A 19,789-nucleotide genomic window follows, 5' to 3' on the forward strand; every position below is an offset into this window, starting at 1 on the left:
AGATTTCTACTAATCTTCTAATTAAAATATGATATTTATATCAAAATTCTGAACTAGTCAACTAAGATGGTATACATCAGATTTTCATATATCGATATATTCTTACAATACTCTTGGCTTGTAAGAACTAGTCGAGGGTTACTTATGGTAAGCTAAAAAATAATACTATTTGTTAGCTTTATACTTCCTATCATTCATTCCTTTCAGTTCCAGAATAAGTAGCTACAAATTAAAAAAAAAAACTATGGTAATGTTAATTGTTCTAGTTTGTGCTTGTATCCCATGTTAAAAAATTACTAAGTGCCAAAAAATGTAAAATTTATTCCAAGGAAAGTAACAGGCTACACAGGTGAATTTTGGCAAATGCAACTTTATATTGAAATTCACACATCTGTATCTTAAAGAATGAGACTCACAGACTCTAATGTATTTCTAAAATACCAGAAATCATAGTATAAGTTATCACAAGTTAAAACTGAAATAATTTAAATGACCAATACACCGGATGTGCAGAAAGTATAAACAAGACTGTGCCTTCATAGAGTAAATGCTTCACAGATTGTGCAGGATGTCATACTAAGGCTGTGGTCTCCCCTTTAACAGCTGGCTTAAAATATGAACATACATCAACTGCCTGTTTCTTTGAACACACTTACTGGGTAGCACACCTCTGAAGAAAAATCTCATTATCTCAGTGATGTGTACCTTAATTTTCAAACCACGTGAGGAAAAAAAGGAGTATTAAATGATCGCCCATGCACTTCCAGATGCATGACCATGACCAGTGACTGATTTTATTTCCCTTGTTTATTTGCTTCAATGCTAAATAAGATGAGATACTAGATAACCTTTTAAGGCAACATGTGTTTATTCTGCATTATTAGAACTGTTCAATTTGTGACAGGTTGTTACCATCAATGTTGCCTCCCAGACCAGTATCTAGCATTCATAAAATAGAAAGGAATTGGAAAAACTTTATATAAGAAATCAACAAAAACCACATAATACAGCTCAATGCTAGCAATTTCACTAGTAGATAAGGAAATTGGTATTTAGAAATAGTAATGTACTGATACAAAAAAAAAGTAAATTCTAGTTGGAACCAATATACTGCTTTGGAATGCTCCCCAAACTTACAAGGCGTGATAATCCAATAATTCATGGCACATCTTTAGTGATTACAGTACTTTAAGTCCCCAAGTATTTTAGTCTTTGCAAAACAATAATAGTATGAAATGTTTTAAAGTCTTCAAACCTCTAAAATTAGTTTTTATCAACATATTTACTTCATGTCAACTTAATTTATTAAGATGTCCAATGCTAATTGTGTTTTTGATGTTTGTTTTTTTCATATGTAGTGGTATACACAGCATTTAGCACTGAAACTTAGCACCTGCTACTTTCATTATCTAGTTTTCAACCACATAAAGAAACTGAGGACAGTGGTTCAGTTCTTTCATAATTACAAACCTTCACTGGCAGTCAGCAGGATCACTCTGAGATTTAAAATAGGATTATAGGTGAACTATTGCAAAGACTGCAGAATGTTGCCCAAATCCCTATAACCGTTGATCCCATTCTTGATTTTCTTCTCAAGTTATGGCTACAGGCCACAATTGCTTAGCAGAGAAGGTTAGTGTTTCACAAGGCTAAAGATTTACAGATGCTCCTTCATATAACACAGTAAGGTTCCCTTGGTAACCTGGATTTTCTGCAGTAAAGAAGGGTTGTGCTGAAACAGCGCCTCAGCTCCCTGTTGGAGAAAATGCAGACAAAAGGATTGATTCCTGCTTGGGCAAAACTCATCCATACAGCGGCTGTTAGAAATCCCCCTGGTACTACAGGCCCTCTTGCAAAGACTCTGCAATAACAGGCCACCAAGTAGGGACCCCACAAGGTTAGGAAGAGAAAAGTCATTATATAGAACATCCTGCTGATTCTTTTCTCCATTTTGAACTCATCTAAAACCAACAGCCTTCTTCTGCCTGTGGTGTTTGCATTTTGCCTGATGCCCAACAAGGTGGGTGGTGTGGGACCCCTTCCAAATCCTGCTAGCCAATTGGCAGCTGCCTGGCCACTGGCTCCCGGGCCATGAAAAGTCCAGTTCTGGCTGACTGCTGCTACAAACTGGACTGGCTTCATTTTCCTTCGATCATGGACAAAAAATATCAGCTTGAGGTAGACAAGCTGTGTGGCTAGGAGGATGAGAGCAAGGAGCAGCATAAATCCTAAGGAATCATTAGCTCTGAAGGAGCGGTGTTGGAAGGTGCATTGATCTTCCTCTCTAATGAATGAGTAAGTGCCCACATCTAAAACTGGGGGGAATGCCATGGCCACAGACAGAGTCCACACCATGCAGATCACAGCCAGACACGTCCAAAAGGTCAGCCTCTTTGTATAGAAGCGATGATGGGCGATAGCTAAGTATCTGGTGACACTGATGCAGAAGAGCATGAAAGCAGTGTGGAAACAGGACAAAACCCCCAGAAAGGCAATCACTTTGCAAGTCAGAGTCCCATAAGTCCAGGTGGAGCCATTTTTGACAGAGTTGAATACAAATGGGAAGCAAATTGCAGATCTGAGGATATCTGAACAGCAAAGATCCAACAGGAAGTAGTAAGGTGCTCTATGCAAGGTCTTATCTTTCACTAGCAAAATGGAGATCAGAAGGTTGCCCACCACACTGACTCCTATTATGAAACCCAAGGAAGTCAGTTTCAGAAAGGCTGTTAGAGGAGAGAGATTTTGCAAAATGTTGTCAGCTGCATGGCTATAGTTCGCCATAGATGGATGGAAAATAAAGATACAGCCTCAGTCAAGTCTCATGATCTAGATATAAGAACAAGGAAAAGATAGATCCATACATTTTACTGAAAATGTAATCCACAAAGAGAACTGATCCCATCTGTAGTCATGCTTCCTCTTTTCTTCCATTTGATTTGCCATCAGAATATCTAGGGGGGGGGGTGGTGGTAAAAAAAGAGCTATCAGTTCTTAAGTTAACAAGCAATTATATCAGGTAGTACTAACACAAAATTGTTAATTTGTGGAAAAACAACTGGAGTGTTAATTTTGAATACTACTACTATTTGACTTAGCAAGCATTTTTGCTTGAGATTTCAGAAATTGGCTTATTTAGTTCTCTGAGCTTGATGAATTCTTTTTTTAAAGTCCTCATTTGGAGGACTTGATCAGGTACCTTTAGGACAGAAGGAAGACAATGTTCCACAGTCATAAAACATGCTAGCCCAGGAATTAATCACCAGAGTTGCAAAGGAATCTACAAGATTATTACTAAGAGCGAAAAAGGAGACTACCTACATCTATTTGAGGTCTGTTAGTATCGGTCAGTGTTTTACAGGCAGCTTTTTTTTGGTGATAGGCTTTTTAACTCAAGTACCACTATTCATGCTGCATACTATAAGCATATTTGGTGGTTCACCTTAAAGCATAATTCAATATTAGACTTTGAAATTAATAGAGCTTGTCACCGAATTTGATGTGATTTAATCTTTTGTCTTTCCCTCCTCACCCCACCCCCATTTTGGCATATCTTTTTATCTGTTAAGCTCACATACTAATTAAAAAATGGCTAATGTAAATATTGGTCAGGGAAACACACCCAGAGGAATAATAACACTTCCATTTGTAAATCTTGGGTGCTTGGAGTCAGATGAGTTTAACATGAAGCTTCATTGCTTGGGCAATCAGTAGCCTTCCCCATTACACTGACAATCTTTGTTGCAAATTGCAAGTGGCTTCATTTTAAAACAAAATGCACAGTGTCTCTTAGGTGCCTAAGAGCTAAACCAGGGGAATCAGATCATCTGTTATTCCCACAAAGCATGTTTCCCAGCCACTTCTTACTTGCCAGAATATGCTGATAGAAGATCAGGAAAACTGTGTCCGATGATTTTAATTTCCCCACCGGCACATCTCCGGGTAAATACCGATCTCATCATACAACATTACGAAACCTGAAATCCACCACCCCTGGATTTACAATGGGGGTGGTGGAGGGGGAGGGGGAGAGAGAGACATGCATTACATACGCGAAGATGGGAAGAGAGATTGCTTCTGTGCTGCAAGGGAACTGTTCCCGGTGATTCCCAGTCTGATATTCCTCAGTCTTGCAATGCTTTTCAAAAATGGAGCTCTCAATAAGCCCTACTGAAGATGCATTGTCTGAATGTACTTCCATTATGCAGTTTATTGTTAAAAAACAAAACAAAACAAAGAGAGCTTTTTCCCGGTGAACCTGCAGTTTCATCAACACTGTGCTCCCCCTCCCCCAAAACTTAATCCAGCGTATATCCTCCTACCTGTTGGTGTTGGATATCCCGACAGACTATAGCTTCTTCTTTCTATAAATTGCTGATTTTTTTTTTTTTTCTGCCTTAGTGCCTTGACGGAGCATCCAGGCAGGGCTGGCGGCGCCTGCGCGCTGGAGCCTCCTTGAGCTCCAGCCGCGTCCTCCCCTGTCGCAGCGGCACCGTCTCCCTCAGTAACGCAGGGGCCGCGGCGGCTACGAGGGCGGCGGCGGCGAGGGCGGCGGCGGGAGCTGTCGTTGCCACCGTGGAGCCAACAGGAACCCCGAATTCGTTTCCAGAACTGATAGGGGTCTATTGCGTGTCCTGTCCAGTCCAACTGGTAAAATTAGGCTTTTGTCTCTTGTGGCACTTCTGAACTTTTCCCTCCCCGCAGCTGGAGTGCAAGCTCCCCGGGGCTCTTGCAAGACCTCAGGCAGGCCCGCCGCGGCCCGTAGGGCAGTGCACTGGCGAAGCCCCACCGAGAAAGGCTGCAATTCCCACAACTTCCCGGAACGCTCGCCTTCCGCCAGTATTTTCTTCCTTTCTCTTTTTTAGGGCGGTCCAAAGCATTGGAAGCGTTCTTTCTTTCTTTCTTTTTTTTTTTTTAAGATTAATTTTTTTAATGATTTTTCTCGACTGACCTTTGAATTTGCATGTTAATTGGAACACGGTGGAGAAAAAGAAAGTGGAAGGGGGAAAAAAAGAAAGAAAAGCGCAGTCAAGAAAAAAATTTGTCAATGGGGAAGAAGGGAAAAGCAGGTTAGGGCAGCCCTCCCTGTCTTTGTCATCTACTATTCTGGAATTCATGCAAATATGCATAAAGTAGGAAGAAGCTAAGTTCAGAGGACAGCTGCAGAATTATTCACATCTGTTCTGCCTTCACAAAAATAACAAACGAATTGGGCTTTACATTTTTAATGGCTTTTCCTCGTGTTCCATCCCGCTAAATAGCTTTTCTTTTGCCTTCTTGCAAGTATGACTGGAAATGTCAAATCAGTTGTGTTATGTCAGTTTCCTTTTCCTCCTCTTTGTTATTAGGGAAGAAAAAAAAACTGTTAGGAATATAACAAAAATTCTTAAAACTTACACCCGTCCAAAAGGTCCGATGATACTACAAGGCACCTAGGTGCTTAGGGATGTCTCTGGAATCATGCATTTCCTTATTTTACCATTTCCGAAGAGTGAGTTTGTGGGGGTGGTATAAGATCTTGAACAATACCCACCTGGAGAGGGAAAAAACCCTAGAAGACATTCTTTCATTAATTTCCAATGTAAAACGTCTGCTTCTCTTCCTGTATACTTATTGCTTTATAATAATCTGTTAATGAAACAGAAAAAATAAAGATCTTCTCTACAGTAATAATTTGATCTCCAGACAGCAAGCAGTAAAATACCTCATTGCTGGGTGGTGAGATTGTGACATTCAGGGGAACTCAAACCAATCAGCATACAGATAATGTGGTCTAATTTGCATATTGTATTTCTATTGGACACGCCAAAAGTATAAGGCTTTCACTGTATAAAGCTTTAAAGTGAATATTTCACTATCATGATGTCACAATCATTACACAACGCTCTATGTTAACAATACTTGAAATGATGTTATCTATCTTTGATAGATTTTTGGATGTCCTAAAACGCTTTAGAAATAATGATTTGCTTTACAAAAAAAACAAAACAAAACTAAGAATACATAATACATAAGGCACCTAACTTTAGTATTCTTCTAAGGGAGAGAAATCAGTCCCACAGCTGTACTGGAAGTAAGTTGAAGGTATTTCCATTCAAGTGAAATATTTCACTTTTTTGAAAAAACAAGTTCAGAAAAACTCAAAACCATATGATGGTCTGCAACTTCTAAGTGAAATGTCAGCTTCCTTTTTACTACCTATCAGTTCATAAGTCTTTACTTTGCAATTAATGTCTCAGTGCACGTTGCAAAGAGTTGTTATTTCTAGAATTTTCACAACTAAAAAAAGATCTATGAAATAAAAGACATAAATTAGTTTGTGGAAGATTCATGATGGCTGAATCATAGATGATATGGATTAAAGAAAAGCTATTTAAAAGTAAATTAAAAGGGTGTCTGCACTGCCAGGTCATGAAGCAATAATTTACTCTGCCAGAAGGTAAAGGACCAAGATTAAAAAGGTTTAAATAGCTTTATACTTTAAGAAGCAGGTATTGATTCCTCAAAGAATAAAATAAAGGAGGGTATATTTGTGGGTCTAAAACATTCTTACATATCCATAAGTCAGAGTACCTTGTTATTTTCCTTTCCAATTGAGTGCAGTTCCATGCAATAGTTATTCAGTTTTTCCAGCTGTTTGATGAGAATGTCATTTTCTTCCTTCACAAGAAGGGTTAAAAAAATTAATGAGATTTTTTTTGTTTATTTCATTATCTCTACTGGAGAAAGAATGAAGTCAATATCTTCCATCAATAAGAGATTTAAAAAAATGAGCAACAAAAAATATTTTCATATATAAATTCTCACTCATAAAGTTATTGTTTCAAACCTTTCACATCACAACCAATCACACTCTGGGCCTGATGTCCTTAAGATTTGAAGGATTTTAAAGGTTTTAAGCTCTGGTTATGTTACTTTTTTCAGACATATAATTTGCTTAAATTTGGTTCTTGTAATAAATATATATAATTTTATTTAAAGCACCACCAATTACTTTCTGTCAAAATTAATCAGATACTTTACATGTTTGCCCAATAATGCACTCTTTCATGATAGGTAAGTGCAGTGTTTTGTCCAATGCATTGTTTATGTGAAAACTTGTGTCAGAAACTGAATAATCCTTTTGAAATGCATGCAATGACAAGCTAGGATAAAATGTTCTAAAAAGTTTCCCAATTATGTAAAGTGATATCTTTACTGTTTAAAGCTTGTCATTAAAACTTTAAAATTATTATATACATGGTATCTTTAATGCAACAAAATCTAAAGTTACATATTGTGAAGAGACTATAAAAATATTTTGGAAGCTAGCTTAGTAAAAAAATTTCCTAACAAGAACTTTTTTCTTCTTTATTTAACAGGACAGTGAGAAATTGAGAAAGAGACAGAGAGACAGAGACAGAGAGACATCTGCAGTAGTTGCTTCATGGCTCATGAAGCTTCCACCCTGCTGGTGAAAGGAGTGTGGATTCAAACGAAGGCCCTTGTATATGATAACAGGTATGCGTAACCAGGTATACCACCCTCTCACCCTGCCCCCAAGAAGAACCTTTGTATGGGAACAATTTAAAATAGGTTATTTTAAAAATCACTAAAATGGAATAGGTGATAAACAAACAAACAAATTATGCATTTGTATTTATAATGACTTTCATTTCTTGGTGGCAGAAAGTGGCCATTTTTGCAGTGACATCTAAAGAACTGAATGTTTCTAGTACTATGGTTTATAGAAACCATTCCCCCTCCCTTCCTCTCCACCTCCCCTTACTCTTTTGATAGAGACAGTAAAAACTGAGAGGGTTGGGTAGAAAGGAAGAAAGAGACATTTGCAGCACTGCTTCACCATTCATGAAGTATCTGCCTTGCAGGTAGGGACTGGGAACTTGAACCCAGATCTTTGTGCAAGGTATTGTGTGGGACTTACAGGGTGTGTCCCCCCATTTTTAAAAATCAAGTGATTAGATAAGAGTAGCAAAAGAGGCTGAGGAGTAAGAATTGACGCTGAAGTTGGAAGCTCGGATAGCTGGGGTGACAGGAGACAGTGTTAAACATGAATAGCAGAAGTTAGAGAAAACTGACTTGTTGAGGAATCCATTACCTTTATTGTAGAAATAGTGAATGTGAAATGTTGTGGGAACAGTCAAAAAGTAATGTCTGAAATACAATTAGAAGTGAAGAGCCTAAGTTCAAAGTGCTAGTGGATGATTTTAGCACTAGGTTAACTATTGTGTGAAATTACTAAGGAACAAATTGTTGAGTGGGAAGTTCAATGTTAAGCAAATAAACATGTCCACTTCCTTCCTTATGGGCACACTGAAAACCTAGGAGAATGCCTGCTTTGAGGAAACAGAAAGGAACATGTAAGAACCAGAGATAGAACCAACTAAAAAGGAAGGAGGGACACCACTGCCAATAAGCCCCCAGTGAGGAGAGAATTTCCAGGAGTCCAAATCAGTGTTAGTTGTAACTAGGAAGTGTAGAAGGATGAAGGATAGAAATATCACTGAATCTGGTGAGGAGGAAATCATTAGCAACTTTTGAGAAAGCAGTTTCAGAAGAGAAAGTCAGACTGCAAGGGATTAACAACTGAGGGGCACAGGCTTAAAGGCTTATAAGGTCAGGTTGAAAAACTATTTTGCTACTAATGACAGCACTGTCTTGGTGATAAAGGTTTGAATGAATTCTCTTGATGATTTATGAACAAAGTATATTTAAATAAATATAACATTCTTTCTTCTTCTGGAAATCTTTAGAATTGTCTCACATTATTTCAGTGACCCTGTGAATGAAAACAAATATGTTTTCCTATAGCTTTGTATCATTTTTAAAGCATTGAGCAAAAGCCCTTGGTCCATGAAAATACTCTAAGGTCTCTCATTCCTCTTTGTCTTTATCTTTAAAGACTAATTCATGAATTAGTCTTAACCATGGAAAAAGAAGAAAGTGACCTACTTGGGTGTGACATATAAGAAACTGCAAGAGAGAGACTATATGTGTTGGAAAGGTGGATGAGAAAGGAAAGCAAGTGTTGGTAAAATAAAGAAATGGTAACTTTAATATTCAAATTAATAGAAAGCAATTCATGCCTTATATAAATCATAAATTTTCATAGGATAGTAATTCAACAGATTTTTTTAAAACTCCAGAGTTGTGTATTATTTTTTCTTTGATTTTCAGATATTTTGATGCTACTGTAAATTAAGAACATTGTAAGGAGCATCAGTTAATATGACAATATATACAGATACTTAGGCTTTGTGATGCTTAGTTTTTGATAAATGAGGAGAATTAAAACATGACTGAGAGTGGGATGGGGGTAGAGAGCATAATGGTTATGCAAAGAGGCTCTCATGCCTGAGGCTCCAAAGTCTCAGGTTCAATCCCCCGCACCACCACAAACCAGAATTGAGCAGTGCTCTGGTAAAACAAACAATAACAACAAAACATGACAGAGTAGAGGACATTACTTTAGAGTCTTACTTAACAGCTTCTCACATTGACTGTCCAGTCATGCATTCTCATTTTCTGATTAGTCCTTCCACTTCCACTTCTCTTCTGATTTTTTTCAGATTTCCCATTTATTTGACAGGACAGAGAAATTGAAATGGGAGGAGGAAAGAAACAACTACAGCATTGCTTTACTGCTTGGTGAAGGTTCCTCCCTGCATGTAGGGATCAGAAGCTTGAGTTTTGGGCAGTATGGACCACTGCCCGGGCCTCTCACCTGCATTTTTAAAGCTTGCTTGCTTGCTTGCTTTATTTATTTATTTATCTTTTTACACACTAACACCACAATAAAACAAACAAGACCAAAAGTTCTATGCCTCATGAGTATGGTTACTACTTTAATTAAGTTTTAAAATAAAAGTGTGGTATTTCTTTCCAATTTTACATTAAAAAATTCATAAGAGGGAATTGGGCAGTAGCACATAGGGTTAAGTGCATGCTGTGCAAAGCTCAAGGACTGGTGTAAGGGTGTAAGAATCCTGGTTCGAGCCCCAGGCTCCCCACCTGCAGGGGAGTCGCTTCACAAACCGTGAAGCAGGTCTGCAGGTGTCTGTCTTTCTCTCCCCCTCTCTGTCTTCCCCTCCTCTCTCCATTTCTCTCTGTCCTATCCAACACTGACGACATCAGTAATAATTACTACAACAATAAAACAACAAGGGCAACAAAAAAGGGAATAAATAAAATAAAATAAAATTCATAAGAATATATATTGGGGCACTGTTAGTTTATTGATTCAACAAATACAGTCTCCATGAGAATGCGAATTCTGTGCGATTATAGACATTATGATATTTTTGCCTTATTTCTGGTGCCAAAGAGTTCACACATTTTTGTTGAAAGGGTTATTATGAACCTATTATATTACATAAACAGCAATGTAGGCTCCAACTGAGTTCTGTCTTTTTCTTTTTCTATTCCACCAGTGTTATCACTGGAGATTGGTGCCTGCACAATGACTCCACCACTCTTAGCAGCCATTCTTTTTCCTTTCTCTTCATTTTTTTCTTATATTAGAGACAGAAGTAGAGAAGGAGAATGGGAGGGAGGAGGGAGAGAGAAGATGAAAGAAGAGGGGAGATGATAGGGGGAGGGGAGAGGAGGAGGGAGGAGAGGAGAGGGGAGAGGTGAGAGGAGAGAGGAAGGAGGAGAGGAGATGAGTTCTTTGCAACAGGATTCCACTGCTAGTGAAGCTTCCTCTCTGCAAGTGGGAGCCAGGGGCTTGAACCCTGGTCCTTGTGCATGGTAATATGTGCAGTCTACTGGATGTGCCACTTCCCTGCCCCACTCTATGTTTTACTTACTTTAATACAATTTGGGTAACTTTTATCTCATGAGCAGAATCTTTTCCCCCCCTGGGAGGATTTACTCTGGATTTGGTGGGATTTTGTTTGCTTTTTTACCCTTTACATTAATAGTTACCTGTTTCAGAGTTTGCCTTACTACTTATTAATTTCAGATCATTTACCATTTTCCTGTAGGATATGAATCATGAACACATATATTTGAACTCCTATTCCAGTTTGAACATACACTACAAAATATATGAACTTTCACCTGTTTTTCAACTTATAATCATTAATTTTTATAGCCCAAAGGGTGGTTTATCCTCAGAACAAAATTAAACCTGACGTATCAAAACAGAATTAAAAAGCTTAAGCACAGACATTCTAACATATGGATTATTCATAATCACCTATAAGACAGAACAAAAAGGAATTAAAGCAGAAATTGATTGTTTAGTTGTGCCTTTCCTCTTTATTTGATCTTAAAACAGGACATCCTGCATTGGCATTTAGGATGTTTAGCTGTTTACTGGCATAGTGTTGTCAGTGGATCATTCATTAATCATGTCCATGGGGTATAAGGAATATTGTTGCATACATTCATTTGAGAAAAATGTGTATTATTTATTGACATTCAAAATACTAAAAGCCTTAACCTCTAGAAATTCTATAACCTGTTCTTTAACCTGTTACCCATCATCTCATTGAATGTCATCACGTAGAGATATAGGCACATGAACAGACTGAGAAGACAGAAGTGGAAATGCTCCCATGCCAAGAGTTCCAATATTTTAATTTCTTTTTAATCTCAGAAATGGGAATGAATTGAATGTCTTGTACATGTACAATACCACTAAATGGCCTCCCTGACCCAATATGTTCTGCATACTTAGAGAGTGGAAGAAAGAAGAGGAAGAGACAGACTGAGTGAGAGCAGAGAGAAACTAAAGCACTGCTTCACCATCAGTTAACCTGTCCATGGTGCTTCCATGTGGCATCATGCCTCAAATACAAGGTAGGGATTCACGCCTAGTAAGGTGTGCTCTACCCATTAAGATATTCCTTGGTATAGGGAGTCAGGCGGTAGCACAGTGCGTTAAGCGCATGTGGCGCAAAGTGCAAGGACCAGAGAAAGATCCTGGTTGGAGCCCCCGGCTCCCCACCTGCAGGCGGGTTGCTTCACAGGCTATCCATCTATCTTTCACCCTCTGTCTTCCCCTCTTCTCTCTGTTTCTCTCTGTCATATCTAACAATGACAACAACAGAATAATAACTACAACAATAAAAAACATATTCCTTGGTATCAGCAATGTTTTTTTAATTATATATTTTATATAACTTAGTCCCAATTAAAACTATAAAGTAATTATCAGGGAAATAACCCAGTTGACAGAGTGCAATACTTGCATGTCCAAGGCTACACAGGTGGTGAAGCAGGTTTGTAGGTGTCTATCTTTGTCTTCCCCTCCTCTCTCGATTTTTCTCTATCCTATCCAATAACAACAGCAACAAAGTAGAAAAATGGCCTCCAGGAGTAGTGGATTCGTAGTTTGATAATCCTGGAGGCATTATATATATAAAATAAACTATTGATCCAGGGAGGTATCTTCCTTTAGAAAGCTTTTGAGTTAGTTTCTGGCACTTTATAGGAGAGAGAGAGAGAGAGAGAGAGAGAGATCACTTGCCTTAATTAAGAATTTAGTATATTTTTCATATATGCGGCACTTCAAAATAAATAATCTCTTCCTACCCTTCAGTAATTATACACTATATTATGGCTGAAATCTTCTCATAATATGTCCAAGTAGTTCTAAAGTATAATAAGCTGTAGAAAAGTATCAATAACAAGTGCCTATTACATGCATTTATACACAAATTGGAAGTAAAGTGGTCATCAACCCTGAACTTTTTTTTTTTTTTTTACTTTTTAGTAAAAGGCCATTTTGAAAATAGTCTATAATAGAACAAAGTTTGTGCAGTAGACCAATATATTGACCCTATGGTAGAGAAGTATGAAAAATTAACTCATATTTACCTTTGGAGCAATTACATTTTGTAATGACCATTAGTGTTGCATAGAAGTAATGACTTCTTGTGATGAATAGTTGCTAATGTTTACGTAGTTTTTATGGTAAAAAATATTTTAAAGTTCATTATTTTCCTAGATCCTATCTTCTTCCTGTGAAGCATAATTTTTCTTTCAGTATAATAAACATAATTTCAGAGATATGAATGAATAATAGTTTTATAGCATTTAAAAGGTGACAGTTGTTCCTTTTCATTTATTAACTTATTTAATTTTCACAAATTCTTATAAGGTGGGTTCTATGATTCATTTACTTTGAGGTACCTGGTGTTAAGCTCAATACAGTTGGAATTTATGTTAAGTACATTATCTCAGCAAAAGATAACACTATAAATTTCATTCACTATATAATGTTATCTGTAGAATAATTTGTATGAATTTTATGTAAACTAATGTAATGACATATTAAGTCAGTGCATTATTGTCAATAATTAAAACAAGCTTATGAATAACAAAGAAGTGGCTTACTGTCAGAATGGCAACTAATAAGTTAGGAAATTTGTATAGAAGGCATACGTTAGGAGACAGAAAGAAGGAAAGATATTTGCAGCACTGCTCCACTGATCATGAAACTTCTCCCCTGCAGATGTGAACTGGTTGACTACAAGTCATAGGGTATGAGAATATGTCTGCTGTATTGGGTGAGCCACAACCAGTCCCTTCTACCTTTTATTTTTTGAGTCCTGTCATTTGAGTATATTAATATGTATGCTCCCTTATCAGGTGTGTATAGGGGTGGAGGAAAAGAGTAGGAGCACTGTCATTCATTTAACAAAGTACTATAACTATTTCATGACAATGTTGTCTGAAATATGAAAGAGAAAAGCAAATTGGCAAATCATCTTAGTAAAAATCATGCAGTTTTTTCCATGCTTTGATTTTATATTTTTATGGTAATATGACTAATTTGAATTTTATTTTGATTCTACTTTATTTTTGTCAGACTACCAAAATAGATTCCATTTTTTATATGAAATCCTTAATTATGTTGTTTAAATCATTTGGGTTTTTTTCCCTGTGGACTTAAATTCTTTTATTCATATTTATTTATTTATTTGCTAAAAAGACTATCACTGTGACTTAGTCCCTGCACTTCAAATCAACCATTCCCTGCAGCCATTTTTCCTTTTCTTTCTCTCTTTCTTTCTTTCTTTCTTTCTTTCTTTCTTTCTTTCTTTCTTTCTCTTTCTTTCTTCCTTCCTTCCTTCCTTCCTTCCTTCCTTCCCATCTATCTATTTCCTGTCTCTCTCTCTCTCTCACACACACACACACACACACACACACACACACACACACACACACACACATACTCACTCACTCACTCACTCACTCACAAACTCACTTTTACTTGATAGGACTAGAAAAATTGAGAGCGGAGCCGAAGATAGATAGGGAGAGAGCAAGTGAGACACTTACAACACTGTTTCACCACTAGTGAAGCTTCCCTGCAGCTGGTGACCAGAGGCTTGAACCCAGTCCTTGTGCACAGTAACATGTGTGTCACCATCTGGTCCTGAACTTAGTTCTTGAGTCAGTCTACAGATTTTTATTGCGTATCCAGTTTATTTATGCCTCACCTTGGTTGTTCAAAGATAATGCAAAACGAAAAAGCAAGCTTTCTGCTTTTAAAGTTTTGCTGAAAATTTGACATGATGTAATAGATTATAAGCAAAACCAAAAAAGGTCTTCTAATGAGGATAATCTGTTGTACCACTGTATAATTGTCATTTTCGATGGAGAGCAATGAGCACTCCAGACTCATTTTCATTTTTGGTAACCTTCTCCTTCATCTCTCCATTTGGCCCCAGTTCTAAAATAAAATTCCAATATGGAGTTCCATTTTGAGATTCTTGTTCTAAATCTAAAGTGCAAACCTCAGGTCAGAAGAACATTCAACAGAGGAAGTCAGAAAACCCTTAGTCCTATAAGACCCAGAAAAAGACAACAAGCAAAACAAAATTAAAAAACAAAGCAAAATAAACAAACAAAACATTAGAAATGATAGAATTACAAGGCTCACAAAAATTACTGATGAGTGTTTAGAACACAGACATTTCAGTGATTTAATTTTTTTGTGAAATATTTTCCTTAAATAATACCATCTGTTAAGAAACCACTTTTTGAAACCACTTTTTGCCTTTTTATAAGGTTAGCGCTTCCTTCTGCATGTCCTGTGCTCTAAGACTTTCCTACACCTTGCACATCCCTATCAAAGAAGTTTTTTTTAATTGAAGTGCCTGTCAGTCAAATAAGTGTTTTCAGTCTATCATTTCTTTTCATTAATATCACGAGACCCACAAAAGATTGTGATTTGCCAAGTCCCTGTAGTTTGTTTGCAGTGTAGCCAGAAGTACAATCCTTATATCTTTGACTTATCTTTTAGTGGTTTTTTTTGTTTGTTTGTTTTTGCCTCCAGGGTCATCGCTGGGGTTCATTGCTTGCACTATGAATCCTCTGCTCCTGGTGGCCTTTTTTCCATTTTCTGTTGCCCTTGTTATTTCTGTTGTTGTTGTTGTTGTTATTGGGTAGGACAGAGAGAAATTGAAAGAAGAAAGGAAGACAGAGATGGGGGAGAAGGGCAACTGCAGACCTGCTTCACCACCTGTGAAGTGACCCCCGCCCTGCAAGTGAGGAGCTATTGGCTCCAACTGGAGTCCTTGCTGTCCTTTAGCGCCATGTGAGCTACCACCCATCCCCCTCTTTTTGTGCTTTAAAAAAATATTTCACACAGCCTTTCAGATCCACAAACTTCTGTTATTTAATGCTAGCACTGAGGAGATAAAACACTTCACTGTGAAGTCTGACATTACTCTTTCAATAATAATCAAAATAATAGCCTTCCTCCATCCCTTTCCCTATCTTTGTTTCACCACCAGATTTATTGCTGGAACTCAGTGCCTGCATAACAAATTCACTGCACTTGGTGCTAACCTCCTTTTTTTTTTACATAGAGACACAGAGAAGTATAGATAGGGTGGGGAGACAGAGGGAGAGAGAAATAAAAACATCTGCAGCACTGCTTCTCCACTCATGAAACTTTCCGCCATGCCTCTTTCTACAAGTGGAGACAAGGGCTTGAACCTTGGTCCCTGAGCATGGCAATGTGTGCACTCTTGGCTGTACCAACACGTGGGCCACAATAACATTTCTTTATAGCTATCATTATCATCATCATTATTATGGACCACTAACAATTATATATGTAGCTATCAGTGGAGAAGTAATGTCTGACTTTAAGTAGGAGTAAAATAATAATGTTGAAAATGAATATTTAAAAACCCATGATGATTTTTCTTTTCAAACAAGTCTTTTATTGTTAAGTTTTATTTGTTTCAATTTTATTTATTTGTTCATGAGAAAGATAGGAGGAGAAAAAGAACCAGACATCACTCTGGTACACGTGCTGCCGGGGATTGAACTCAAGACCTCATGGTTGAGAATCCAATGCTTTATCTACTGCGCCACCTCCCGGACCACTGTAAGTTTTTTCATAGAATGCTTATAGTAGAAGTGTTTGGGATCGTGTACAGGCATGACTTCATCACTCCCAGGTTTCTTTTTCATTCAGATACAGAGATAGGGTGTGAGGGAAAGAGATTCTATAGCCTTAGAGACTCCCCTAGTGCCACACATCATTCCTGTGGTGCCACAGCTTAAAACCTGGGCCATGACTGGGGGAAGTAGGGGTTCTATAGTGGAGATGTGAGGTTCCTGCGTCTTAGGGTTCAAAAAGACAATTGATAGTTAATGTTATCATCACATTATTTGTTAATTGGGTTAACTTTGAAAAGTCCTTTTGTTATGGTTTGCTGTACAGTATCCAGTATCTTGTATATAGCTGTGCTATTGGATGCTTGGATAGGGCCCAGTTTCCCGTATGCATCTCCCAATCCAAACCAAATAATATTGCATCCGCCGATCACAACCTAACCAACGCAACGATTGCCACCTCAACATCCTTCACCTCAGACTGTGTCCAGAAACTTCACGTGTGGAATGACAACCCTTCAGCTTCATTACTCGGGTGAGATCTTTCCTTTTATAGTACACTCTAATTTCATCTCAGGTAGTTCACTTTCTAACAAAGTCCCATAACCTAGATATACACCAGTTTCTGTGAGAGAGAGCTTATGTTCACACGTATCCATAAACTACTGCAAAATATATACCTGAAAGCAGAAGTACACTAGAGTTTGCAGTGAGTACCTCCCTAACACTTCCTCTCCACTATTCCAAGCTTGGGATCCATGATTGCTCAACAATTTGTTTGGCTTCGTATGTTAGCTCTCTTTTCAATCACCAGGTTCCAGATGCCACCAGGATGCTGGCCAGGCTTCCCTGGATTGAAGACCCCACCAATGTGTCCTGGAGCTCAGCTTCCCCAGAGACACACCTTACTAGGGAAAGATAGAGGCAGACTGGGAGTATGGACCGACCAGTCAACGCCCATGTTCAGCAGGGAAGCAATTACAGAAGCCAGACTTTCTACCTTCTGCAACCCTCAACGACCCTGGGTCCTTGCTCCCAGAGGGCTAGAGAATGGGAAAGCTATCATGGGAGGGGGTGGGTTATGGAGATTGGGTGGTGGGAATTGCGTGGAGTTGTACCCCTCCTACCTTATGGTTTTGTTCATTAATCCTTTCTTAAATAAAAAATTTTTAAAAAAAAACCTGGGCCATGTGCATGGCAAAGTCTGTGCTTTATATCTGGGAAGCTATCTCTCTGCAACTGAACCTTTCTAATAGGATTTTTTTAATCCACTCTACCTGGAGGGGAGAAATATCTCTATGTAAATCTAGCTATCTAAAGTATTTTATAAACCCAGATATCTACCTTTTCTGACAGAATTGTATATAGTGGCCCAAATTAGTCTCCATTTTGGAAAGCATGGCTTTTTAAAAAGACTGGGAAAGCAGACACTTTGTGTGTATGTATTTATGCTTGCTGACTTAAACTCTAAAATTTAATATTAAAGTAGTCAGTTTTTAGACTGTAAACGCAGGATCATATAATATGAATGTCTATCTGGTACTTGGTAAGAATTGTCTATTTTGTTTATTATAGCATAGTGCTATCAATAATGGCAGGCTGTCTAGTATTATTGAAACAAAAGATGTTACATGTGATGGGAAAATATGGGATGCAATACTAATGTATTGTTAAAACAACCACTAAATACTTTAATTCTGAATAACAACAACAAAAAACAAAATGTATGTATGCTCTACTGCAATTTCTTTAAATTCATGCATGTAGGGAGTCAGGCTGCAGCACGGTGGGTTAAGTGCAGGTGGCGCAAAGCACAAGGACTGGCATAAGGATCCCAGTTCGAGCCCTGGCTCCCCACCTGCAGGAGAGTCACTTCACAGTGGAGAAGCAGGTCTGCAGGTGTCTATCTTTCTCTCCCCTTCTCTGTCTTCCCCCTCCTCTCTCCATCTTTCTCTGTCCTATTTAACAACAACAACAACAATAATAACTACAACAATAAAACAAGGGCAACAAAAGGGAATACATAAAATAAATATTAAAAAAATTCATGCACATATAAAGTAGTATGGGATAGTGAAAATACTTTTACTGAGAAAAGGTAAGATATGAGTTTTTTGTTATAATGTGTTATTATTTAAAGGTTTCATATATAAACATATATATATATATATTGAAAATAATACACCACATAGTGATAAATAATACACCAGTCAATATGGTTTTCGGGTTGCAGGTTTTTTTTACTTTGAAATCAATTGTTTATTCATTTTCTCAATCTGTGCAACTTTTTACTTCTACAAGTAACTTAATCTTTCCAATTCTGAATATCTTCATTTATTAAACATGAGTGTATAAAGCTTATATTTGACTTGAGAATTATTTCTCTGAGTAGTTGTTCTATTTCTGTCTACTTACCTTATTCAGGTAGGTGCAAGACCTAAGTGTAGGACTTAGTACTGAGCTACCCAGCTCATTCCAAAAACCAAAAACTCAATAATGAGATTTCCTTTTATCAAGGGGTGAGGGGTACATACAATAGCCCAAATAAAATGTTAAATATGCCTTGATTTGAGAGAAAGGTAAAAATATGGAGGTATAATATTCCCTGACATGAAATTACAATAAAAGTAATGTTAATAAAAAGTGTGGTATTAAAACATAAAATGATCATTTTAATGGCAGAGAATTGACAGTGTTTTTATAATCCAAAAGTGGGAAGAAGATATTTACAGAATACTTAACAAAGAAGAAATCCAAAGGACCAACAGACATAAGAAAAAATGTTCAGTCACTATCAGAAAACTGCAAATAAAGACAATAAGAGACCATTTCACTCTGAAGATTGTCATGTATTAGGAAGGACAGTAATAATACATGTTGGAGAGGTTGTGGGTGTTAAGAAACCTTCTATACTGTTTGTGAGAATGTAAGTTGGTTTAATACTTGTGGAAAGCATTCTGGAGAATTTTTAGGAAGCTAGTAATAGACCTTCCTTATGACCCTGAAATTCCTCTCCTGGGGATGCATCCTAAGGAACCCAACACACCCATCCAAAAAGATCTGTATGTACCTATGTTCATAGTAGTACAATTTGTAATAGTGAAAACCTGGAAGCAACCCAGGTATCCCACAGTAGACGTGTGGCTGAGTAAGTTGTGGAATATAAACACAACGGAATACTACTCAACTGTTAAGAATGATGAAATCAGGAGAGTCAGGCGGTAGCACAGCAGGTTAAGTTCAGGTGGCAAAAAGTGCAAGGACCTGCGTAAAGATCCCAGCTGGCATAAATCCACCACCTTCCCACCTGCAGGGTAGTCGCTTCACAAGTGGTGAAGCAGGTCTGCAGGTATCTATCTTTTTCTCTCCCTCTTTGTCTTCCCCTCCTCTCTCGACTTCTCTCTGTCCTATCCAACAACGACAT

The 19,789-nt window shown here is 37.7% G+C and overlaps 1 protein-coding gene and 1 long non-coding RNA gene across 5 annotated transcripts; one reads left to right on the forward strand and one right to left on the reverse strand.

Moving 5' to 3' along the window:
* Positions 1-350: 350 nt before the first annotated feature.
* On the reverse strand, positions 351-5,772 carry GPR85 (G protein-coupled receptor 85). Of its 4 annotated transcripts, XR_009551209.1 has the most exons (4): positions 4,323-5,696; positions 3,868-3,993; positions 2,865-2,954; positions 351-1,753 (listed from the first exon to the last, which is right to left on the reverse strand). XR_009551209.1 is itself a non-coding variant. In XM_060196443.1 (3 exons), the coding sequence occupies exon 3, from the start codon at positions 2,782-2,784 to the stop codon at positions 1,672-1,674; it is 1,113 nt and encodes a 370-aa protein (XP_060052426.1). In that variant the 5' UTR covers positions 2,785-2,954; positions 3,868-3,993; positions 4,323-5,772; the 3' UTR covers positions 351-1,671. The 4 variants fall into 4 exon arrangements, 3 of the variants coding, with proteins under 3 accessions (XP_060052426.1, XP_060052427.1, XP_007516203.1); XM_060196443.1 differs by having other exon boundaries at positions 351-2,954; positions 4,323-5,772; XM_060196444.1 differs by lacking the exon at positions 3,868-3,993 and having other exon boundaries at positions 351-2,954; positions 4,323-5,772.
* Positions 4,513-19,161, forward strand: LOC132539919 (uncharacterized). Its single transcript, XR_009551210.1, has 5 exons — positions 4,513-4,650; positions 7,362-7,500; positions 13,463-13,517; positions 16,238-16,354; positions 19,059-19,161. It is a non-coding gene; the product is annotated as an uncharacterized LOC132539919 (long non-coding RNA).
* Positions 19,162-19,789: the final 628 nt, after the last annotated feature.

Source organism: Erinaceus europaeus, chromosome 8 (assembly GCF_950295315.1).
Source record: "Erinaceus europaeus chromosome 8, mEriEur2.1, whole genome shotgun sequence".
NCBI classification, from domain to species: Eukaryota; Metazoa; Chordata; class Mammalia; order Eulipotyphla; family Erinaceidae; genus Erinaceus; species Erinaceus europaeus.

Bases quoted from the DNA above. Each gene is read 5' to 3' on its own strand.
- GPR85 (XM_060196444.1), bottom strand. From the start codon at position 2,784: ATGGCGAACTATAGCCATGCAGCTGACAACATTTTGCAAAATCTCTCT.